Source organism: Macaca thibetana, chromosome 8 (assembly GCF_024542745.1).
Source record: "Macaca thibetana thibetana isolate TM-01 chromosome 8, ASM2454274v1, whole genome shotgun sequence".
Taxonomy (NCBI): domain Eukaryota; kingdom Metazoa; phylum Chordata; class Mammalia; order Primates; family Cercopithecidae; genus Macaca; species Macaca thibetana.
In genome coordinates, this window is record NC_065585.1 from 123481382 (window position 1) to 123500400 (window position 19019).

Here is a 19019-nt window from a genome sequence, read left to right on the forward strand (position 1 = left end):
ACTTTAAGAAATAAATTCCTTTTCTTTATAAATTATCCAGTTTCAGGTTTTCTGTTAAAAGGAACAGAAAATGGCTAACACAATAGGCAAGGCTGATGCACCCTAAGGAAACTAAGGCCCTGATAAGTTTGTTTTTAAATGGGGGAGCCAGGCTTCTAACTGTTTTGTTTTTCTTTAATCTTAGGATTGGTACTCTATGACCCTTATATTATTTCTGGCCTTAGTCTCCAGTACAATTAAAAAGTATGGAGATCATACAGCTTCCAGCACTTGGACTACAAGTGGGAACTAAAAGACAATTTATATAAAACTACAGCTCTGTTCCATGGTACTAAAACTATCTGAGAGAAAACCAAGCAGAATGATAACAAACACTACCTTTTATCTCTCGACAGTATTTATCCAGCCTTCCTCACCATTACCATTAACAGCCCAAAACAGAGATACCAGTTTACAGTATGGCTGTAAAAGACATTAAGTTGCCCTTCAAAAAAGACAAAAACCGATTTGCAAATTACCTAAATATTTCTATTTACCAAAATACTGACCACTCCTCTCCAAATGAACAAGAATTTGAGTCCGTAGGTGGGTGTACGGGGGATAATCAGAACTTCTGACAACACAGAAGATACATTACATTCTTAACATATTTTACAACCAAAATGTCTTGGCTTTGATTCTGAACTATCGTATCAGGCAGACAACAAGTATTTATGAAGTAACACTTAAAACCCAAAATCTACAGAGGTTTTAAGGAGCACGTATTTTGTCAGACGACATCCTCTTCCTCCTGCAGGACAGGAGACTGTTCAACACTACTAACACCATTTAATGATTATGAAACACTCAGAAAAAAAGTTGACAGCCATTGCATAATGTGTCCTAGTCTTTTAGCCTCCACCTTATTAGCAAAACAAAAACCCAGAGCAATCATCCTCTCTTGTAAAAGAAGAGTAAAGATCCACACCATGAGCAGTGGGCACCTAAAGAAGAGGTTCTAGAAAAAAAGCAAGCAGAAGATTCCTATTTTGACTTTTTGCAGGGCTAGCTCTGCCTTATAAGAAACTTAAGGTCAGTTGATTTAGGGTCTCAAGAAAAATGGAGACGACCGAATTAAAAATATATAGCATTCAAAAGCTCTACATATGTTGTTGAACCTTTCCTTTTAAGACAAAATCAAGTTTTCATTCCTTGTGACTTCAGAAATTCAACTAAAATGCTCAAGATAATTTCCTAATTTCAAGCCGGACTATGTTTTCCATTTCTTGTTAAAAGTCCTATAATCTGGAAGCTATTTTTAAAAAGGATCTAATTTGTACGGTGGAGCTGTCAACATTACTCCATTTCTTCATTCAAAAACCACAACTTTTTGAGTTTAAATACAAGTTACACAATTACAAGGCACATTCTATTTGTCAGGCACTGTGCTAGGCAGTGGGGACACAAAAAAGATCTCTGACTTCTAAAGGTTCAGTGTGAAGCTTTAGGCCGGGCACAGTAGCTCACACCTGTAATCCCAGCACTTTGAGAGGCCAAAACGGGCGGATCTCTTGAGCTCAGGAGTTGGAGACCAGCCTGGGCAACACCGGGAAACCCCATCTCTACCAAAAATAAAAAATAAAAATAAAAATAAATTAGCTGGAGGTAGTGGTGTCCGTCTGTAGTCCCAGCTACTTGAGAGGCTGAGGTGGGAGGATCGCTTGAGCCTGGGAGGTGGAGGTTGCAGTGACCTGAGCTCACACCACTGCACTCCAGCCTAGGCAACAGTGAGATCCTGTCTCAACATACACACACACACACACACACACACACACACACACACACACAAAATAACTATAATTACATATCCCCTTAAATTATATCATCAATCAATTTACAAAAATTAAGAGGTTGGCTGGGCGTGGTGGCTCATGCCTGTAATCCCAGCACTTTGTGAGGCCTAGCGGGGCAGACTGCCTGAGCTCAGGAGTTCGTGACCAGCCTGGGCAACACAGTGAAACCCGGTCTCTACTAAAATACAAAAATTTAGCCGGGCGTGGCGGCATGAGCCTGTAGTCCCAATTACTCGGAAGGCTGAGGCAGGAGAATTGCTTGAACCCGGGAGGCAGAGGTTGCAGAGAGTCGAGATCGCGCCACTCTGCACTCCAGCCTGGACGACAGAGTGAGACTCCATCAAAAACAAAAAAACAAAACAAAACCACAAACATTAAGACGTTAATCAGTATTTACTCAGAAGCAACTAAAACTTTTGCGTAGAATGAAAAATATGGCAAAAGAAGAAGATATTCAAATGCTGTTAGTTGTTAGCCTAAGTACAATATCATTTATGCTTTTTAGAATAACACGGATATACAAGTGAAACTCAACCAGGCATTTCAACTCCCTGCTCTGATTCCGCCCATGTTCACAATCTATCCACTGAATTATTTGAGCAAGGAGTTTAAATACAAGTTACACAATTACAAGACACATGCTATGTGTCAGGCACTGTGCTAGGCAGTGGGGATAAAAAGGATCCCTGACCTCTAACAGTTCAGTGTGAAGCCCTATGCTACAACAGTTTTGTCAAGAATAACGTCTGGAAAAATTCTTCAGCAACTGGCTAAGTATGTACGAACTATGGAGAAATCACATTTATCTCTCTTAAAGGTTTACAATCTTAATCACGGAGTATCTTTAAACAACATTATTTCAGTTGATATTCTCTGAAATGATTAATTATATGGAAACTGACTACTGCACCTTTACAACCTCTTTTGAGAGGCACCACTAACGTCTATCTGTTCTGCCCAAAGCAATGCATACAAATGTAATTAATAAAAGAGAATCTGTAATTCGTAGGTATAAATTTATTGCCAAGGTTTGCATAAGAATGCAACATCTGCCGATTTCCTGAAGTAGCTACTTCAGCTCAGATAAGCCCCAACATACATTGTCTAATTCGAACAATTCCCAGGGTAAAAGGCACATCTCAGCAATCCACCGAATCAAATGTTTTCCTTTTTCTTCACACTGCAGTGCCATCACATGACCCAGTGACAGATCAGGATGTGGATTAGTCAGGCTTCAGATCGCCCAGGCTAACACCCTTCATCTGAAATCCTTTTTAACCAATCGGCCACCTACAGACAGGCACTCTGGCAATTAACCAGTGAAAATGCAGCCTCACCACCCGGGGAAACATCATGTGCTTTTCCCAGTTTTTAAAAAAGTCTCGAAATAGAGACTTTTTTAAAAACTGGGAACTGGCTCATTGCCAGTTCCCAAGAACGCTGTGAAGTTAGATGCTACACAACTGCATTCCCTAGTAATCAAGAACCATTTCTTTCGGAATTGCTGAGCTATCCACTTAAACCTAGTTCATTAAGGCCTTTTTATTTAAATAATCACAACACTTAAACAAGCCTATGCACACACACCATCTATGGGCAAAGCCACTTGGCTTCCCCAAAGAACCTTGCACTCAACCAAGTTCGGTTAACTGGTCAGTAAATGAAGAGGCAAGGGTAGAAAAAGGCCCAGCGGGAATTTAAGAACCTGGATTTTTAGTCCCTGCTCTGCCAATAAGTGTCTGAAGCATGGCAAATTCTACCCCTTCCAGAACCTTAGGCTTCTCACCTGTAAAATGATAGGGTTGGACTGGATGACCTGCAAGGTACTTTTCAGCTCTAGCGTTTTCTGATATCTAGGTGTCCTTCTGTGGAGCAGCCCCTCCACCGAACACCAAGCCACATCTCCCTCTGGCTAACTGGCCTGACCTCCATCCACGAAAGGCCTGACCACGCCAGCGATGGCTCTACCGTCTGCCCTCCGCAGTAGCTGAAAACCCCACTGAGGTCCTCATCAGGGGAAGGGGAGAAGAAGGGGCGTTCCCTCGACCCCTAGATATCCAAATGAAGTCAGGGGAAGATTAAGATCGGAGTGACAAGAAGTGGCCCTCGGGGACGGGAAGCAAGTGCCTGAGAATGCTCCCCACTAGGGAAGCTGGGGAGGGGAGGGGGTAAGGGTGTAGGGCAATAGCCAGGAGCCCACCAACCCCAGGAAAAAGTTCCTGCTGGTGCTCTTGCCCTCAGCCCACCTCCCGGAAATACTAGGTACAGGCAAATCTTCTAAAGAGACAAGTGGGTCAGGGTCGGAGGGGAGACGCGGGAGGGAAAAATAAATCCTGCACCCTACCCGCTGGCTAAGCAGGTGAGTGGGAGCAAAAGGCTAGGCTAGGGAGCAAAGACCGGAGACGTCTTGCTCTCTGATACTCACTGAGGCGAGGCTGGGAGAGGTAGTTCCGACTGACGGCCAGCGCCTGCTCCCGAGCTCCCACCACCGGCCCACCGGTGGGCACGGGTAGCTCGGGTGCGGCCCCGTTGACAATCCCCCGCATCGCCCGCAGCGCCATCTTGTCTCCTCCGTCCCGACTGGCCCAGCAGCGACGCCGCGCACGCGCGGATATACCAAAGCGGCCCGCGCCCCCGGCTCCGCCCATGCGCGCTGCGGCGCCCCGGCCTCGCCCCGCCCCCTTCGCCGCCGGCCGCCCCCAGCCTCGTGACTTCGCGCAGCCGGGGCCTGGCGGGCTTGCGGGCGAGAGGAGCTGACCAGCGTGCTGGGAGGCGGGCGCGGGCGCAGAGGGAAGGGAAGCGAAACAGGGCAGATTGCAGGAAAGAGGAAAACCAGCCAAAAGAGAGCCGGACAAGCGGGAGGGGAGGAAGGCAAATGCGTGCAGGCACAAGTCAGCTGATGTCCCTTTCGAATGGGCTTTCATGACGCTGAATGGAGAGAATTCAAGCTGTGAAAACCGCTTTGAAAAACAGAAGCAATGGAAAACATGTTTCAGTGATTAGTAACACACGTGGCATCATTTAGTTCACTTTACTTCCTACCAATTCGTTCACACATGTATCCATTCAACAAACATATATTGACTTGTTATAGGATGTGCGTAGCGGTGTGAAAAACGGGAATAGATGTGGAAGCTGTCTAAGGGGTGGGACTAGTGTAGGATGACAGCCCAGGCTGGAAACCGGAGCAACGGAATGGATGATGATGATGATTATTATTATTATTATTTTTATTTTGAGAGGGAGTCTCATTCTGTCGCCCAGGATGTAGTACAGTGGCGTAGTCTCGGTTTAATACAACTTCCACCTCCCGGGTTCAAGCGATTCTCCTGCTTCAGTCTCCCAAGTAGCTAAGATTACAGGTGTCCGCCACCACGCCCCGCTAATTTTTGTTTTTAGTAGAGACGGGGTTCTATCATGTTGGCCAGGCTGGTCGCGAACTCCTGACATCAAATGATCCAGCCGTCTCGACCTCCCAAAATGTTGAGATTACAGGCGTTAGCCACTGCACCCAGTCGATTATAATTTTTAAGTTTAATGTCCAAAGTTGGCACGAGTAAAATTAAACAGGAATTGTAATACTGTACTGATAAGAGCACAATGGGTATGATATTTAGAAGAACAATTTGGTGCTATCTCATTCAAATATTTTGTTACTAGGAACTTATCTTTCTCTCTCTTTGTAGATATATCTATATCTATCTATCCACTCAGTATATGTGACAAATATTTTCCATTATATATAATACATTACATTATACACTATATGGTATATATTATATGTGATCTACAGACATATACATTTATGTATACATACACACAGATATTCAACGAAATATTTTTGTAATAGCATAAACCTAGAAACAATCTAAATGTCCATTCATAAGTTATACCCTATTAAGTCAAAGGTATTTCTCAAACTTTTGAAAAGAATTCAGTGGAGCCTCAAATGTTGAGATTTTTTTTTTTAAAGCCCAAGACACATTATTAGGTTTAAAATAAAAAAGCAATTGCAAAATGCCATGTAAAGTAGATTAATATGTAAACGGCAGGAGAAATTTTATTTTTAATTTAATAATCTTTCTATGTAGTTTCACTCCTTTAACATGTGTTTGTACTAATTTTTTCAAATACAATGCATGGCAACTTTTTAAAAATAAAAATTACAAATCTAGTCTTCTCATGTCAATTTTTCACACTGGTAGGTAAATTTCATATATGAATATCAGACTGTTAGTTATTACAATTTTTATCTTATTATTTTAGGAGTATTTCATGGCTTTTACTTTAAAAAAACCTTTTTTAAACTTTTTACTCTGGTAATAGAAATTAGTTGTGGTCTCATGTGTTTAAGTAGAGTGGTAATCCCAACATTTATTTAACAAACATCTGTTGAGAAAATACACATGTATATGGGGTGCTGCTCTAAGTCCTGGAGATATATTTGTAAATAAACAAAGTCTCCGTCCTCATGCCACCTATTGGAGGGAGAAAAGTCAGAAAACAAACATGTAAATAAAGTGCCTGGTATGATGAAAAATAATAAAACAGGATAAGGAGAAAAGAGTGATCAAGATGAAGATAAGATTTTAGATGATGTGATCAGGGAATGCACTTCTCAGTCATCTGAGATCTGAATGGAGAGAGAAAGCAGCAGATCATGGGACGCTCCAGGAGACATGTGGCGCAGGCAGAGGATTTTGCAAGTGCAAAGGTCCTGAGGCAGAAGAAGGAAAGTGGGGCTAGAATGGACACAGTTAAGCAGAAAGCAGCAGGAGAGAGGGCAGGGCCAAGTCATGTAGAGCTCTGGAGGCTATGCGGATAGGAGTTTGAATTATATTCTTAGAGTGATTGTAGAATTTTATGAAGGAGGAATATTATCTGATTAGGCTTTAAAGAGACATGTTGTTCTACTAGGCAAAATATGAGCTGGTGCAGAAGACAAGAGAAAAATTGAGAGACCAGTTAGGAAGCTATTGTGATTGTCTGGGAGAGCAACACGGACTCAAACCAGATGATGGCTTTCCTACATAGCACGCTGGCCTCAGCTCTGTCACAGAACTCGTCGCAATAGTGATACCATTAAAGAGTGACCATTTATGTATCTTTCTCCTTCACTTTTCCGCTCTGTAACCTTAGATATGGAATGGGGGATTGGCAAGAGGGATGTAGTGCACAGTGCAGCTGCAAGAAACATTTCGAATGAAAAAAAAAATGATAGAAATAAGTCCAAGATTGCTATAAAACAGAGGTTATTAACTTGGGACCCTTAGAAGTCTGTGAAACCTTGTGCAAAATGTGTGCATATGGACATTTTCCGTGGAAATAACCCACAGACTTCTATCAGATTGTCAAAGGAGCCTGAAACTCTTAAAGAAAACAATCAAGTAACCATCACTGACAAATTGGGAGAGTGGTATTGCCTTTTATGGAATCACAAGTGTTTAATCAAATTGCCAAATAGTTGTGTCAGATAGTTGATATTACTTGACACCATCTCTAACTTCTCAGACAACTACATTTTTAAACATTGTATAATTTATTTGGATCTTATGATGGTACCTGTGCAAAGTGCAGGTAACCCAAAACTGTTAGTCAACTGAAATTGAGAGTTTCTTAGAATTATTTACAGCAACATTATATAAACACTTTTCCTTGTTTTTGTTTTTTTTTAATTATCCCCTTAATATGTAAGAAAGACGAAGGATAAAGTGTTATATGCACAGAAAAATACATTTCGGAAAATATAGAAAATTTCTAGTTTCTCTAGTAATGAAGAAATCCAAACTAAAATGACCACGAGGTTCTACTATATCTGTTAAATTAAGAAAAATGACCAAATGATTTTTTTTAAGTGTTGGCAGGATTCGGGGCTAAGCGTTGCACCAGCTCATTTCTGATGGCTTTGGAAATTGGCCAGCCCTTCTGGAAATAAACCTGGTATAGGTTAGGGATCATAAACTTGTTCACACAGTTTGATCCAATAATTTGATTCTGTAATCTCAATGATGGGATTATTAACCAAAGGAATAAATGTTTATACCTTGTTATACTAATGCTATTCATCACAGTGAAAATGAAGTAGTAACCTAAATATCCCGTAATAGTAAACTGCACCAGTAGTGTATATTTAATAGATACTGACATGAATATGATATATAGCTGGTGGGATTTAAGTATATGGAACTATTTATGCAAAATAATATTGAGTGAAACCTGAGCACGGATATAGACCAGTTACAATAGTGTAAAACACGTTTGTACATTGGTAAAAAGCAGAAAATTCTGCAGCGATGTCAATAATTGATGCTGCAATTTGGAAAGAAAAATCTTTTTCTCTTCTAAAATGTGTATTAAATATCCAAAAGTCACATATACTCACACAGAGAGAGTATCACCTGGAGGTGGGTGGGCCTGCACAATATTAAGGGTAAGAGGTGCTAAAACAAACTAAATATGGCCTAAGAAGGACTCTGTACTTCCGTATTTGAGTCCTTGTGGATAAACTGCAACCTAACTTAATAGGAAGACAAAATGGAAAACCTAACTTAAGAGTTTGCGCCTGTAACAGTAGCTGAGTCTTGGTCGATCGCAGCAGTTGGTACTTCAGCTGCTCATACACTGCTGAGTGTTCAAAATGTGTTCAAATAAGGCAAACACCCAGCTGTAACCAATCCAGCTCTCTCTGCACCTCAATTCTGATTTCTGTAGGTCACTTCCTTTTTTTTTTTTCTTTTTTTTGAGACGGAGTCTCGCTCTGTCACCCAGGCTGGAGTGCAGTGGCTCGATCTCGGCTCACTGCAAGCTCCGCCTCCCGGGTTCACGCCATTCTCCTGCCTCGGCCTCCTGAGTAGCTGGGACCACAGGCGCCCGCCACCACGCCCAGATAATTTCTTGTATTTTTAGTGGAGACGGGGTTTCACCGTGTTAGCCAGGATGGTCTCGATCTCCTGACCTCGTGATCCGCCTGCCTCGGCCTCCCAAAGTGCTGGGATTACAGGCGTGAGCCCCCGCGCCTGGCATCACTTCCCTTTTTTATCTATAAATTTGTTCTGACTATGAGGCATCCCTGGAGTCTCTCTGAATCTGCCGTGATTCTGGGGGCTGCCTGACTCGCAAATCATTCTTTGCTCAATTAAGCGCCTTTAAATTTAATTCACCTGAAGATTTTCTTTTATCAGGGGCTTGGGGTATGGACTCTGAAGTCAGACAAACTTAGTTTAAGTCCTGAGTTGATTAGTTCTATGACTTTGAACAAAATTTATTCTCTCTAGATCTCGTCTTTCTAGTTTATAAAATGAGAATAATAATATTATCTTCATAAAACTGTTGTATTAAAAGAGATAAAGAATGCAAAGTATTTGGCAAATAGGGCTAGATATGTTTTAGCTAACATTATTATTACTTGCTTTGATTTATTGATTAATAGACTATGTTAAGTAATATGTGTCAGGCTCTTTTTTTTTCTTTTCTTTTTTCTTTTTGAGACAGAATCTTGCTTTTGTTGCTCAGGCTGGAGTACAATGGCACGATCTCGGCTCACTGCCACCTCTCCCTCCTGGGTTCAAGCGAGTCTCCTGCCTCACCCTCCCGAGTACCTGGGATTACAGAAGCCTGCCACCGCCCGGCTAATTTTTGTATTTTTAGTAGAAATGGGGTTTCACCATGTTGGCCAGGCTGGTCTTGAACTCCTGACCTCGTGATCCGCCCACCTCGGCCTCCCAAAGTGCTGGGATTACAGGCGTGAGCCACCGCGCCCGGCCGTGTCAGGCTCTTTTCTAAAAGCGAAATGACATGTCTCCTGGACTAGTTGACTAGTTTGTATTAGGCAGGGACCATATCCTATTTTCTTGTCTTCTATCTCAAGTACCTAGCAAGGTAACTTGCACATAGTGCTTAGTAAATATCTATTAGATAAATGAAAGTGTGTTGCTCTTTTCTGAAAAATGAACGGTTGTCCTCCGATCTTATTCTTCCGTACGCAGGATTCCCCCCTCGCCCCAAGGAGGAGTCACCCTACTGATATTGTATACTGGCTATTGTCCTCCTGTTATTTGCTGAAATCATATCCTTGTTTTACTCCCAAGGAACGCAAAAATCCCAGGAATTCCCCAGGAGTAGGGAATGTGGTCAAAACATGAGACTCAGAATCACCAGCCCAGTTTCATTGCTGACTGTCTCCTTACGCACAGTGCCACCTTGGGCCAATCCTTAATTCCTTCTTTGAATCTCCATCTGTGAGTTGGGAAGATTTCATGTCATGCCTGCTTTTCAAGAATTTAAAAAGAAGCTTCCAGAAGTCAACACCTTAGACAGAAATGCAAACTCTTATTCTCTTATCACAAATGATTATTGGGGAAGAAAAATAGAGAAGAGGGGGTAAGGCAATCTCATGCCAGTGACTGAAATTTTCCCATATAACGGGTATCTCTCTTTATTTGCTGGAAAATTCTAATCAAGGAAAATATTAAGAAGACAAACCACAACAGATTAAATAAATAGACTCAGGTGTTTCTATGTAACAAGGCATATGCCAATATAAAATCGTCAATACAAAATTTTCAGCATAATATGGCAGAGGAAGCTAATTCATTTTTTATATACTTTGTTGTTGGCTTTTTTTTTTTGTTGTTGTTGTTGTTGTTGTTTTTGAGTCTGAGTCGTGCTCTGTCATCCAGGCTGGAGTGCAGTGGCAAGATTTCGGCTCACTGCAACCTCTGCCTACCAGGTTCAAGCAACTCTCATGCCTCAGACTCCTGAGTAGCTGGGATGGCAGGTGCCCGCCACCACACGCAGCTAATTTTTGTGTCTTTAGTAGAGACAGGGTTTCTCCCTGTTGTCCAGGTTGGTCTCCACATGCTGATCTTAGGCGATCCACCCACCTCGGCCTCCTAAAGTGCTGGGAATACAGATGTGAGCCATCACGCCTGGCCGTGTTGGTTATTTTTAAATTCTGACCGTCAGATGCAGAGTGAGGTGTATAGGCTGGACACTGTACATTGACCTCCTAAAACTGAGATCTCTGGTTCTCTTCCATATCCCATATTACTTTCCTTGTCACTGGGGTCACAGATGTGTTGTAGAATAGAGAGGAGAGAGCAGAGGGCCTCCTATGATCAGAACGATGGCTACTTAAGAGAGTGATGCACATGTTTAAACATAAAAACCAAGAAGTAGCTGATGGATGGAAGGTCACTTACCAAGTGCTGCTTTCCTGTTGTCTGGCTGTCTGAAATGGGGATACTTGTCCTTGAAACTCCAAATGTCCTTTGTCGAAGACCCTCTTTTGTTGCCAGATCATGACAACCTTTTCACATCACAAATGTTCCAACAAAAAGGAATCAGATACTTTGATTTGATGGAAAAAGTATTCAGACATTAAGATGGACAAAAAAACAGTTTAAGTATGGGAAAATTTTTGTAATGTAGTACTGAGTAGAGCATTCTATATGAAGTGGCATACACAATATAATTTGTATTATCTGTTTGTGTACACATACACTTGGAACTTATTGTAAAGGAATAGATACTGATATTAACAGTGACTACTCTGAATTATGAGATGTTTTGCTTTCCTTTTTAATTTGTCACATTTTGGCATGAACATTCATTATGCTTTTGAATCAAAAGTACAATGAGAAATAATAAGGTGATTCTGTTTAAAATGGTGTAATTTTCACTTTAACAGGGAGCAGGTTTTATGGCTGGTGGTAAAATAAGCATGCAATCCCATAAGTTAAAAGTTCTATATTACAGGTCGGGCGTGGTGGCTCACGCCTGTAATCCCAGCACTTTGGGAGGCTGAGGCGGGCAGATCACGAGGTCAGGATATCGAGACCATCCTGGCTAACGCGGTGGAACCCCGACTCTACAAAAAATTAGCCGGGCGTGGTGGCGGGCGCCTGTAGTCCCAGCTCCTTGGGAGGCTGAGGCAGGAGAATGGCGTGAACCCAGGAGGCGGAGCTTGCAGTGAGCCCAGATTGCACCGCTGCACTCCAGCCTGGGTGACAGAGTGAGATTCTGTCTCAAAAAAAGAAAAAAAGTTCTATATTACAGAAGCCTGGTAAAAATCAAGTCAAAGGGGTTAGTAACAGATGACAGAGTCAACATTAGATGAGAACTCATTGTTTTACCTCTAAGACCAGAATGATTATAAAACCTAGAATAGATCTTAGCACTCAACTAGACTTAACTCCCTAATTTACAGATGAGGAAACTGAATCTTAGGGAAGTAAAGTGATTTTCCTAAGTTCTGGAAGTGAGATACCAGCCATCTAAGCTTTCTAGACCATAGACCATTCCTTTTTCCCTCCCTGGCCTCTGAAATCACCTAGTTCTGGCCCTGTTGCTTGTGTACAAATCTGGGTAAGTCTGGGAGATCCTTTCTGATGCAGAGTAATTATAGAGGGTCTATTCTAACCCCATCTAAGGGAACTTTGGAAGATCAAATTATTTCTAAGACGGTTGCAGGTGTCTGATCCTCTGAAATAAAAAATCTAAGGCCCGGGCTCTGACCTGGACATCTGCCTGAAGCCTCTTTTCTGTGTCAAAGATGACCTGGGGACCAACTGGACTGATAACATCGGACAGTATCTGGAAAAATTCTAGGGACGTATTCTAATTTGGATCATTTCCACCAGTTGTCATGGCAATGTGGCAACACTGTCTCAAAGTCTGAATCTGACCATTGCCAGAAAGGGCGTTAATTCCTGGCTTATTTATGATGTGTTCATTAGAGAAGTCAAAGCACTTGAATGACATTTTCTATCAACAAGTACTTACCGAGTGAGCAGTGCTCATGAACTCAGCATGATGCTGAAAACTGCAGAACTGCAGAAGGACCACAGGACATGTTTCTGCTCTCAGTGGTGAGTACATTGGACTGAGAGTTGCAGGAGCAGCCTCAGGTTTGCGCCTAACTAGCTCTGTGCCTCTCGGTTTGGGTTACATCTTTAAAGCAAAGGCGACATTACTATGTAATACATTATTTCAAAGCAGCTAAAGGCTGAATTGTAGAGATAAGATGGACACACATGATTTTTCATCCAAAACAGTATGGAAGAGCATGCTGGGTTGTCTACCTGGTAAGAGAAAGGTCAAAGAGGAGTGGCTTAGGTCAGGTGGTTCTCCACGGGGGGCTGGGGAGGGGAGGTGGGTTTTTTCAGTTAGACGTAACTTGGGAAGGATTTGGATTTGAGGAACAATATTGGGTGGAAGTAAGTCTTGAGCAAGGTTTATGCATTCTCAGGGTCAGCATGAGATAAGAGTTCTGAAGCATTTCACGGTGAATGCTGCACTTAGAAGAGGAAATTATTTTAGGGAACTTAGTGTTTAGAAATTCCCTCAACATAAAGAGGAGTTCAGTGAGAGCAGAGTTAGTAGTTTACTGTTTTTCTGATAAGTAAGTGCATAGGATAAACATTATGTGCCCACTCTGTGCCACACACTCTTCTAAGTGTTTATTGTTCATTTATTTTTTTGAATATTCACAAGAATGCTCTAAGTCAGCAAATGGAAGTACCGAGCAATCAGGCAGTCTGTCCAAAGTCTCACAGCTAAGTGAATGGCAGACCCAGGACTGAAACTGATCATTCAGATGCTGCTTTTCTGTGTGCTAGTATTTCTAAGAAGATATTTGTAGAAAACATGCCGTTTCTGTCTAAGAGAGATTAACACTGGCCCTTCCTGCTCCATTGAAATTATGGATATTTCCACAGACTCCCTGATCACCCACAATGATTTTGGGGATGGTAGAATTTTCTATATCTTTCATATAAATTAAATTTAACAAGGAGCCATTGCCAAGGCTAAGATCTCAAGAATCTATGGTGGGTTTTAAACCCATCAGCTCTGCCTGTGGAATTCTGCTCACACAATCAAGAATGGGTGGGTCTGAGAGCTGAATTCCAAGTAAAAGCTGGAATGTCCTTATTCCCATTCTGAAGCGCCGGGGGCTCTGGGAGGTGCATGTCTACTTCAAAGCTTCCAATACTTTGCCAGTCTTATGCGATACTCAGAGAGGTGAGAATGACTCCACCTCATCATTACCGACAAAAACCATCAATAGCTATTGATCACCTCTATTGGGCCAGATGCCTGGTGCTGGGTGGAATACCGAGACGGGTAGGATAAAACCCCTGCCCTTAAAGTTTAGGCTCCAGAGACAGATAACCGTAATCCAGGGCAACGTCTCCCACGTGTCATAGAACTTGGTATTTCTGATTCTGGATCTGGCCAGTCTGCTTCTTAACCATCTCCTGCATAGTTCTAAGATGAAACAAAGGGAAGGAGGCAGAAGTTCTGGCCAGTCGATGTAACTGTGGCTGCATTTTCCATGCAAAGCAGGTTTGAGTCAAACTAGGCAGAGTTAATCCACCCTGACAATCAGGAAAAGTGGGCAGGCTGACACTGGATAGTTAGAGAGGGTTTTTGAAATGGTATATAATCATCTCTCCATATCCATGGGGGATTGGTTCCAGGACCTCCTGCAGAAACCAAAGTCCGTGAAAGCTCAAGTCTCTGATATAAAATGGTGTGGTATTTGCACATAACCTATGCACATCCTCCTGTATACTTTCAATCATCTCTGGATTACTGTTAATACCTGACACAAGGTAAATGCTATGGAAGTAGTTATTGTACTTTACTGGTTTTTTACTTGTGTTATTTTTTATGGTTGTATTGTTTTTTGTTTTGTTTTGTTTTGTTGGTTGGTTGATTGGATTTTGTTGTTGTTGTTGTTTTGAGACACAGGTCTCGCTCTGTCACCCAGGAGTGCAGTGGCGCAGTCGTGGCTCACTGCAGCCTCAACCTCCTGAGCTCAAGCAGTCCTGCTGCTTTGGCTTCCCAAAGCACTAGGATTACAGATGTCAGCCACCACACCCAGTCTGTATTGTTATTTTTTATTGTTTTATTTTCCAAATATTTTTGATGTTGTGAAGGGATGCCAGTTTTGGTGGTGGGTTGGGGGTAGGTCCTGAATTTTCCTAACTGAATTTCCCTATCACTTATTTATTACTGAGTTTGCTACCACTGTCCCTACAATAGAACTGTTCAATGGGGTTCCAGTTGTTGTTGATTTTACTTTTTTAGAACCTCCTTTTCCCTTGGATCTGAAATCAGCACTTCCCTTGCTTTACAGACATAGCAATTCCCGGTCTTTATGGACACATATCCACTCCTACAGGGTCCAGAGTGCCCTGTATATCATGGCCGTAAAGTATCCGCCCTGACTCCTCTTAGGCTTTGTTTTCAGAAGCCTGTGACTTCTGAACCAAAGTCAGCCTCCAATCCGAGGCTGGGGCTGGGACAATGACATGTGCTGAATGGAAGAAGTTGCAACTGATTGTTAAATATTTGAACAGCACAGGAAACAGGAAGCAATGAGAAACAAAAGTGCCCTCCAGCTCTGAGTCACAGGACCGTCTCCTCTGGCAGGCCATGTCAACCACAGCCCAGGGTACATGTAATTGGGTTATAGATATTATTTGGCCCAGAGAAAAAGCCGTCTGTCTGACGATGTTGTATGCCAACCACTTTAGGAAGATAACAGAGCAGCTATCAAAGACCCTCGAACTTCAATTTCAGTCTCAGAGGGTTCTTAACAGGATGCTCTGGTTAGAAATTATTATTTATTTGCAAGGGCTCAGAGTCCACCAGTATAGACTGAAGTGTTACTTTTTACTGGCAATGCTTCATTTTTAAGTTTTGTTCACTATTATTTAAATAATAAATTAAAAATCTTCCATAATTTTGCCATTGGGCCTAACCACTTATATAATCACAATGTACATAAAGTATTGCTTTTACGTTTTTAATTGTGGCAAAATATACATGACATAAGATTTGCCGTTTTAAACATTTTTAAGTGTATGGTTCAGTAGTGTTGAGTATACCCGCATTATTGTGCAACTGACCAATCTCCAGAAGTTTTCGTCTTGCAAAACTGAAACTGTATACCCATTAAACAATCACTTCCCATTTCCGTCTTCCCTCAGACCCTGGAAACCACCATCGTATTTTTATTTCTTTGAAATTGACTATAAAACTTACCTAATATAAATGAAATTACATAGTATTTGTCCTGTGGTGACTGACTTCTTTCACTTAGCATAATATCCTCAAGATTCATCCATGTTATAGCAAGGATCAGAATTTCCTTTATTCATCCATTGAGGGACATGTGGGTTGCTTTCATCTTTTAGCTGTTGTGCATCATGCTACTGTGAATTTACATAAAGTTTCCTTTTTTTTTTGAGACAGAGTCTCACTCTATCGCCCAAGCTGGAGTGCAGTGGCGTGATCTTGGTTTACCGCAACCTCTGCCTCCCGGGTTCAAGTGATTCTTGTGCCTCAGCCCCTCAAGTAGTTGGGACTACAGGTGTGGGCCACCACGCCTGGCTAACTTTTGTATTTTTAGTAGAGACAAGGTTTTGTCATGTTGGCCAGGCTGGTCTTGAACTCCTTACCTCAAGTAATCCTTCTGCCTCAGCCTCCCAAAGTGGTGGGATTACAGGCATGAGCCACCACACCCAGCTCCAATTTACATAAGGTTTTATATTCTAGTTTTTTACTTTCTGTTGCAATATCTGTGTGTATATACATATAATATAAATGACATATATTATGTATAACATATTATAGAATATAAATTACATATTATATATGTAATCTATAAATATAAATTATGTATATATATATAATTTTTTCCAACTTGATATGTAGTCTTCATTATAACCTTTTTAAAATCTGTTTTAAGGGCAACATGACAGTCCTTCAAGCTCATGCACAGAAATAATTTCTACAGTTGGAGATTTGAGATATTTCTAGTTTTTCTCTAAATCCTATGATAAAAATTTTGTACCTATGATTTCCCTCCCTTCCCCCATATTTTAGCATACCTTTTTAGATAGATTCCTAAGAAGTGAAATTACTGGGTCAAAAGCAACACACATTTTATAACTTCAAAGACAAAAGATAGAAAACCACACTGCTTTCTAAAAGAACGGTAGTTGCCTAGGTACTAACAGTGTGTGTGAATTTCCACTCCACCGTACTCACAGCTTATTTATTTATTTTTTACGTTATATGATTAATGGGAGGAAGATGAGTGCTTATTCATTTTTAATAGACAACACATTGATTATTAATAGTGATGGGCATTTGTGAGGAGACCCCAGACTTGGCCAGCCTGTGAATACTAGCATGGTTACAATAAACTGAAAAAATATATCTATTTGAACTAATATGTATTATCCATATAATGTATGAGTATGTGTTAGAAACATGGCCAAGTGTAGGTAATCTATAAATGATAGCTACTGTTATTGTTGCTCTTATTCTTATGATTGCCCAACATATAATGATTGTTAGTCTATACCTGCTTTCCCAGGCCCTCAGTTTGCCAAAACCTTGATTTCCCAATTTTTGGGAGGCATCCCCACTTAGGTGGCGTCTCGGAACATCCCTGTGAGGCTGCTCTACCCAAGTCCTCTGCCTCTAGCGCCCTCTATTGGACACAGCTGTACTATGCTGGAGGCTGTCAACCCTCAGAGTTCCAACACTGTACTTAGGGTGGAGGGCATGGTGGCAGAATTGTCACCTGGACTCCATAAAGGATGCTGCCTTATGCCCAGAGTCTTGCAAATATCTTTATTAATACAGCTCCTCCATCTTTTGGCCCTAACCCCCTCATTCCCTAGAGGCTCAGGCCACAGGCCCTGCATGTAAGTAGGGGACTGTATGCCATGCTCCCTGTAGGGAGTGGGACAGTGGCACCCCAGAGATGACCATCTCCTAGTCCTGGAAGCTGTGAGTATGTTGCCTTACATGGTAAAAGGGACTTTGCAGACATGATTAAGGATCTTGAGATGGGGAGGTGATCTTGGAATATCTGTCTGGGTGGGCCCCGGGTCATCCCGTGAGTCCTCAGAATGAAAGAGGGAGGCAGAAGGTTCAGAGTCAGAGGCAGAGTTGAACATGCATTGCTACTAGCTTTGAAGGTAAACATGGCCAGGAGCCAAGAAATGCAGGAGGCCTCTGGAAGCTGGAAAAGGCAAGGAAACAACCCTCCCCCAGAATCTCCAGAAGGAATGCAGCCCTGCTGACACCTTCATTTTAACCCAGTGTGATGTATTTTGGACTTCTGACCTCCAGAACTGCAATATACTAAATACAGGCTGTTTAAAGCCACCAGTTTGTAGTAATTTGTTATAGCAGAAAACTATAGGAATGAATACTCTCTGCTGATGTCTTCGTTTCTGCTTCCTATTTCTCTCTCTAGGTTTATATTTTAAAACTCGTTCCATCTAGGCCGGGCACTGTGGCTCATGTCTGTAATCCTAGCACTTTGAGAGGCCAAGGCAGGAGGATCACTTGAGATCAGGAGTTCGAGACCACCCTGGCCAACATGATGAAACCCTGTCTGTACTAAAAATACAAAAATTTGCTGAGCGTGTTGGCACGCACTTGTAATCCCAGCTACTCAGGAGGCTGAGATTAGAGGCTTGCTTGAACCCAGGTGGTGGAGGTTGCAGTGAGCCAAGACCATGCCACTGCATTCCAGTCTGGGTGACAGAGCGAGACTCTGTCTCAAAAATATAAAATAAAATAAAATAAAATACCCTGTCCTTTTCTTTTTAGCATTAAATCGAAAGTTCCCTAGTTAATTAGGAGGGGCCCACCAGTTCCACAAATAGGAAACCTCTGCACTGCTCTTGCTCATAAATTGTATTTGCTTTTTCATAAATTTTTTATGTTCTTTGAGCCACCCATGGTTTAATGTCAGAATAATATAGATCAATAGAGCCTCTCAAGATCCCACAATGAGCGGCACTTTCTCCTGTAGTTAGCTGTCCAGTCATTTATGCAAGAAGTATTTATTGGATGCTACCATGTATCAGGCACTGAGGCAGTATTGCGACGTGAAGACACAGTGCGCAATCTAAGTCTTTACCGAGGCCATAGATGTTGGGGTTCTATGACTTGAGAACAACATGCATTGTTTCTTTTCAGGAAGCTAACTCTGGTACATGGAGCCCCTTTGACTAAGTAGCAAGGAATGGGAACTGCGCACTGGTTCCATCTTGGCTTCCAGTTTGTATTCAGACCCAGGCAAGAGTTAAAGAGTTCGATGATAGATAAGCACAGATGCAAAGCAGTGCAGTCCAGTGCCTCTTTGCTTAGGAT

The 19019-nt window shown here is 41.9% G+C and overlaps 1 protein-coding gene across 1 annotated transcript in view; it reads right to left on the reverse strand.

Annotated features, from left to right (window-relative positions):
* The window catches only part of ATP6V1B2 (ATPase H+ transporting V1 subunit B2), a 531364-nt gene that overhangs the window by 18765 nt on the left and 493580 nt on the right, over positions 1-19019 (reverse strand). The window contains exon 2 of the mRNA XM_050801866.1: positions 4258-4419. Coding sequence (XP_050657823.1) covers positions 4258-4393 — 136 coding nt within the window. The 5' untranslated portion in view covers positions 4394-4419. The remainder of the gene's footprint in view (positions 1-4257; positions 4420-19019) is intronic.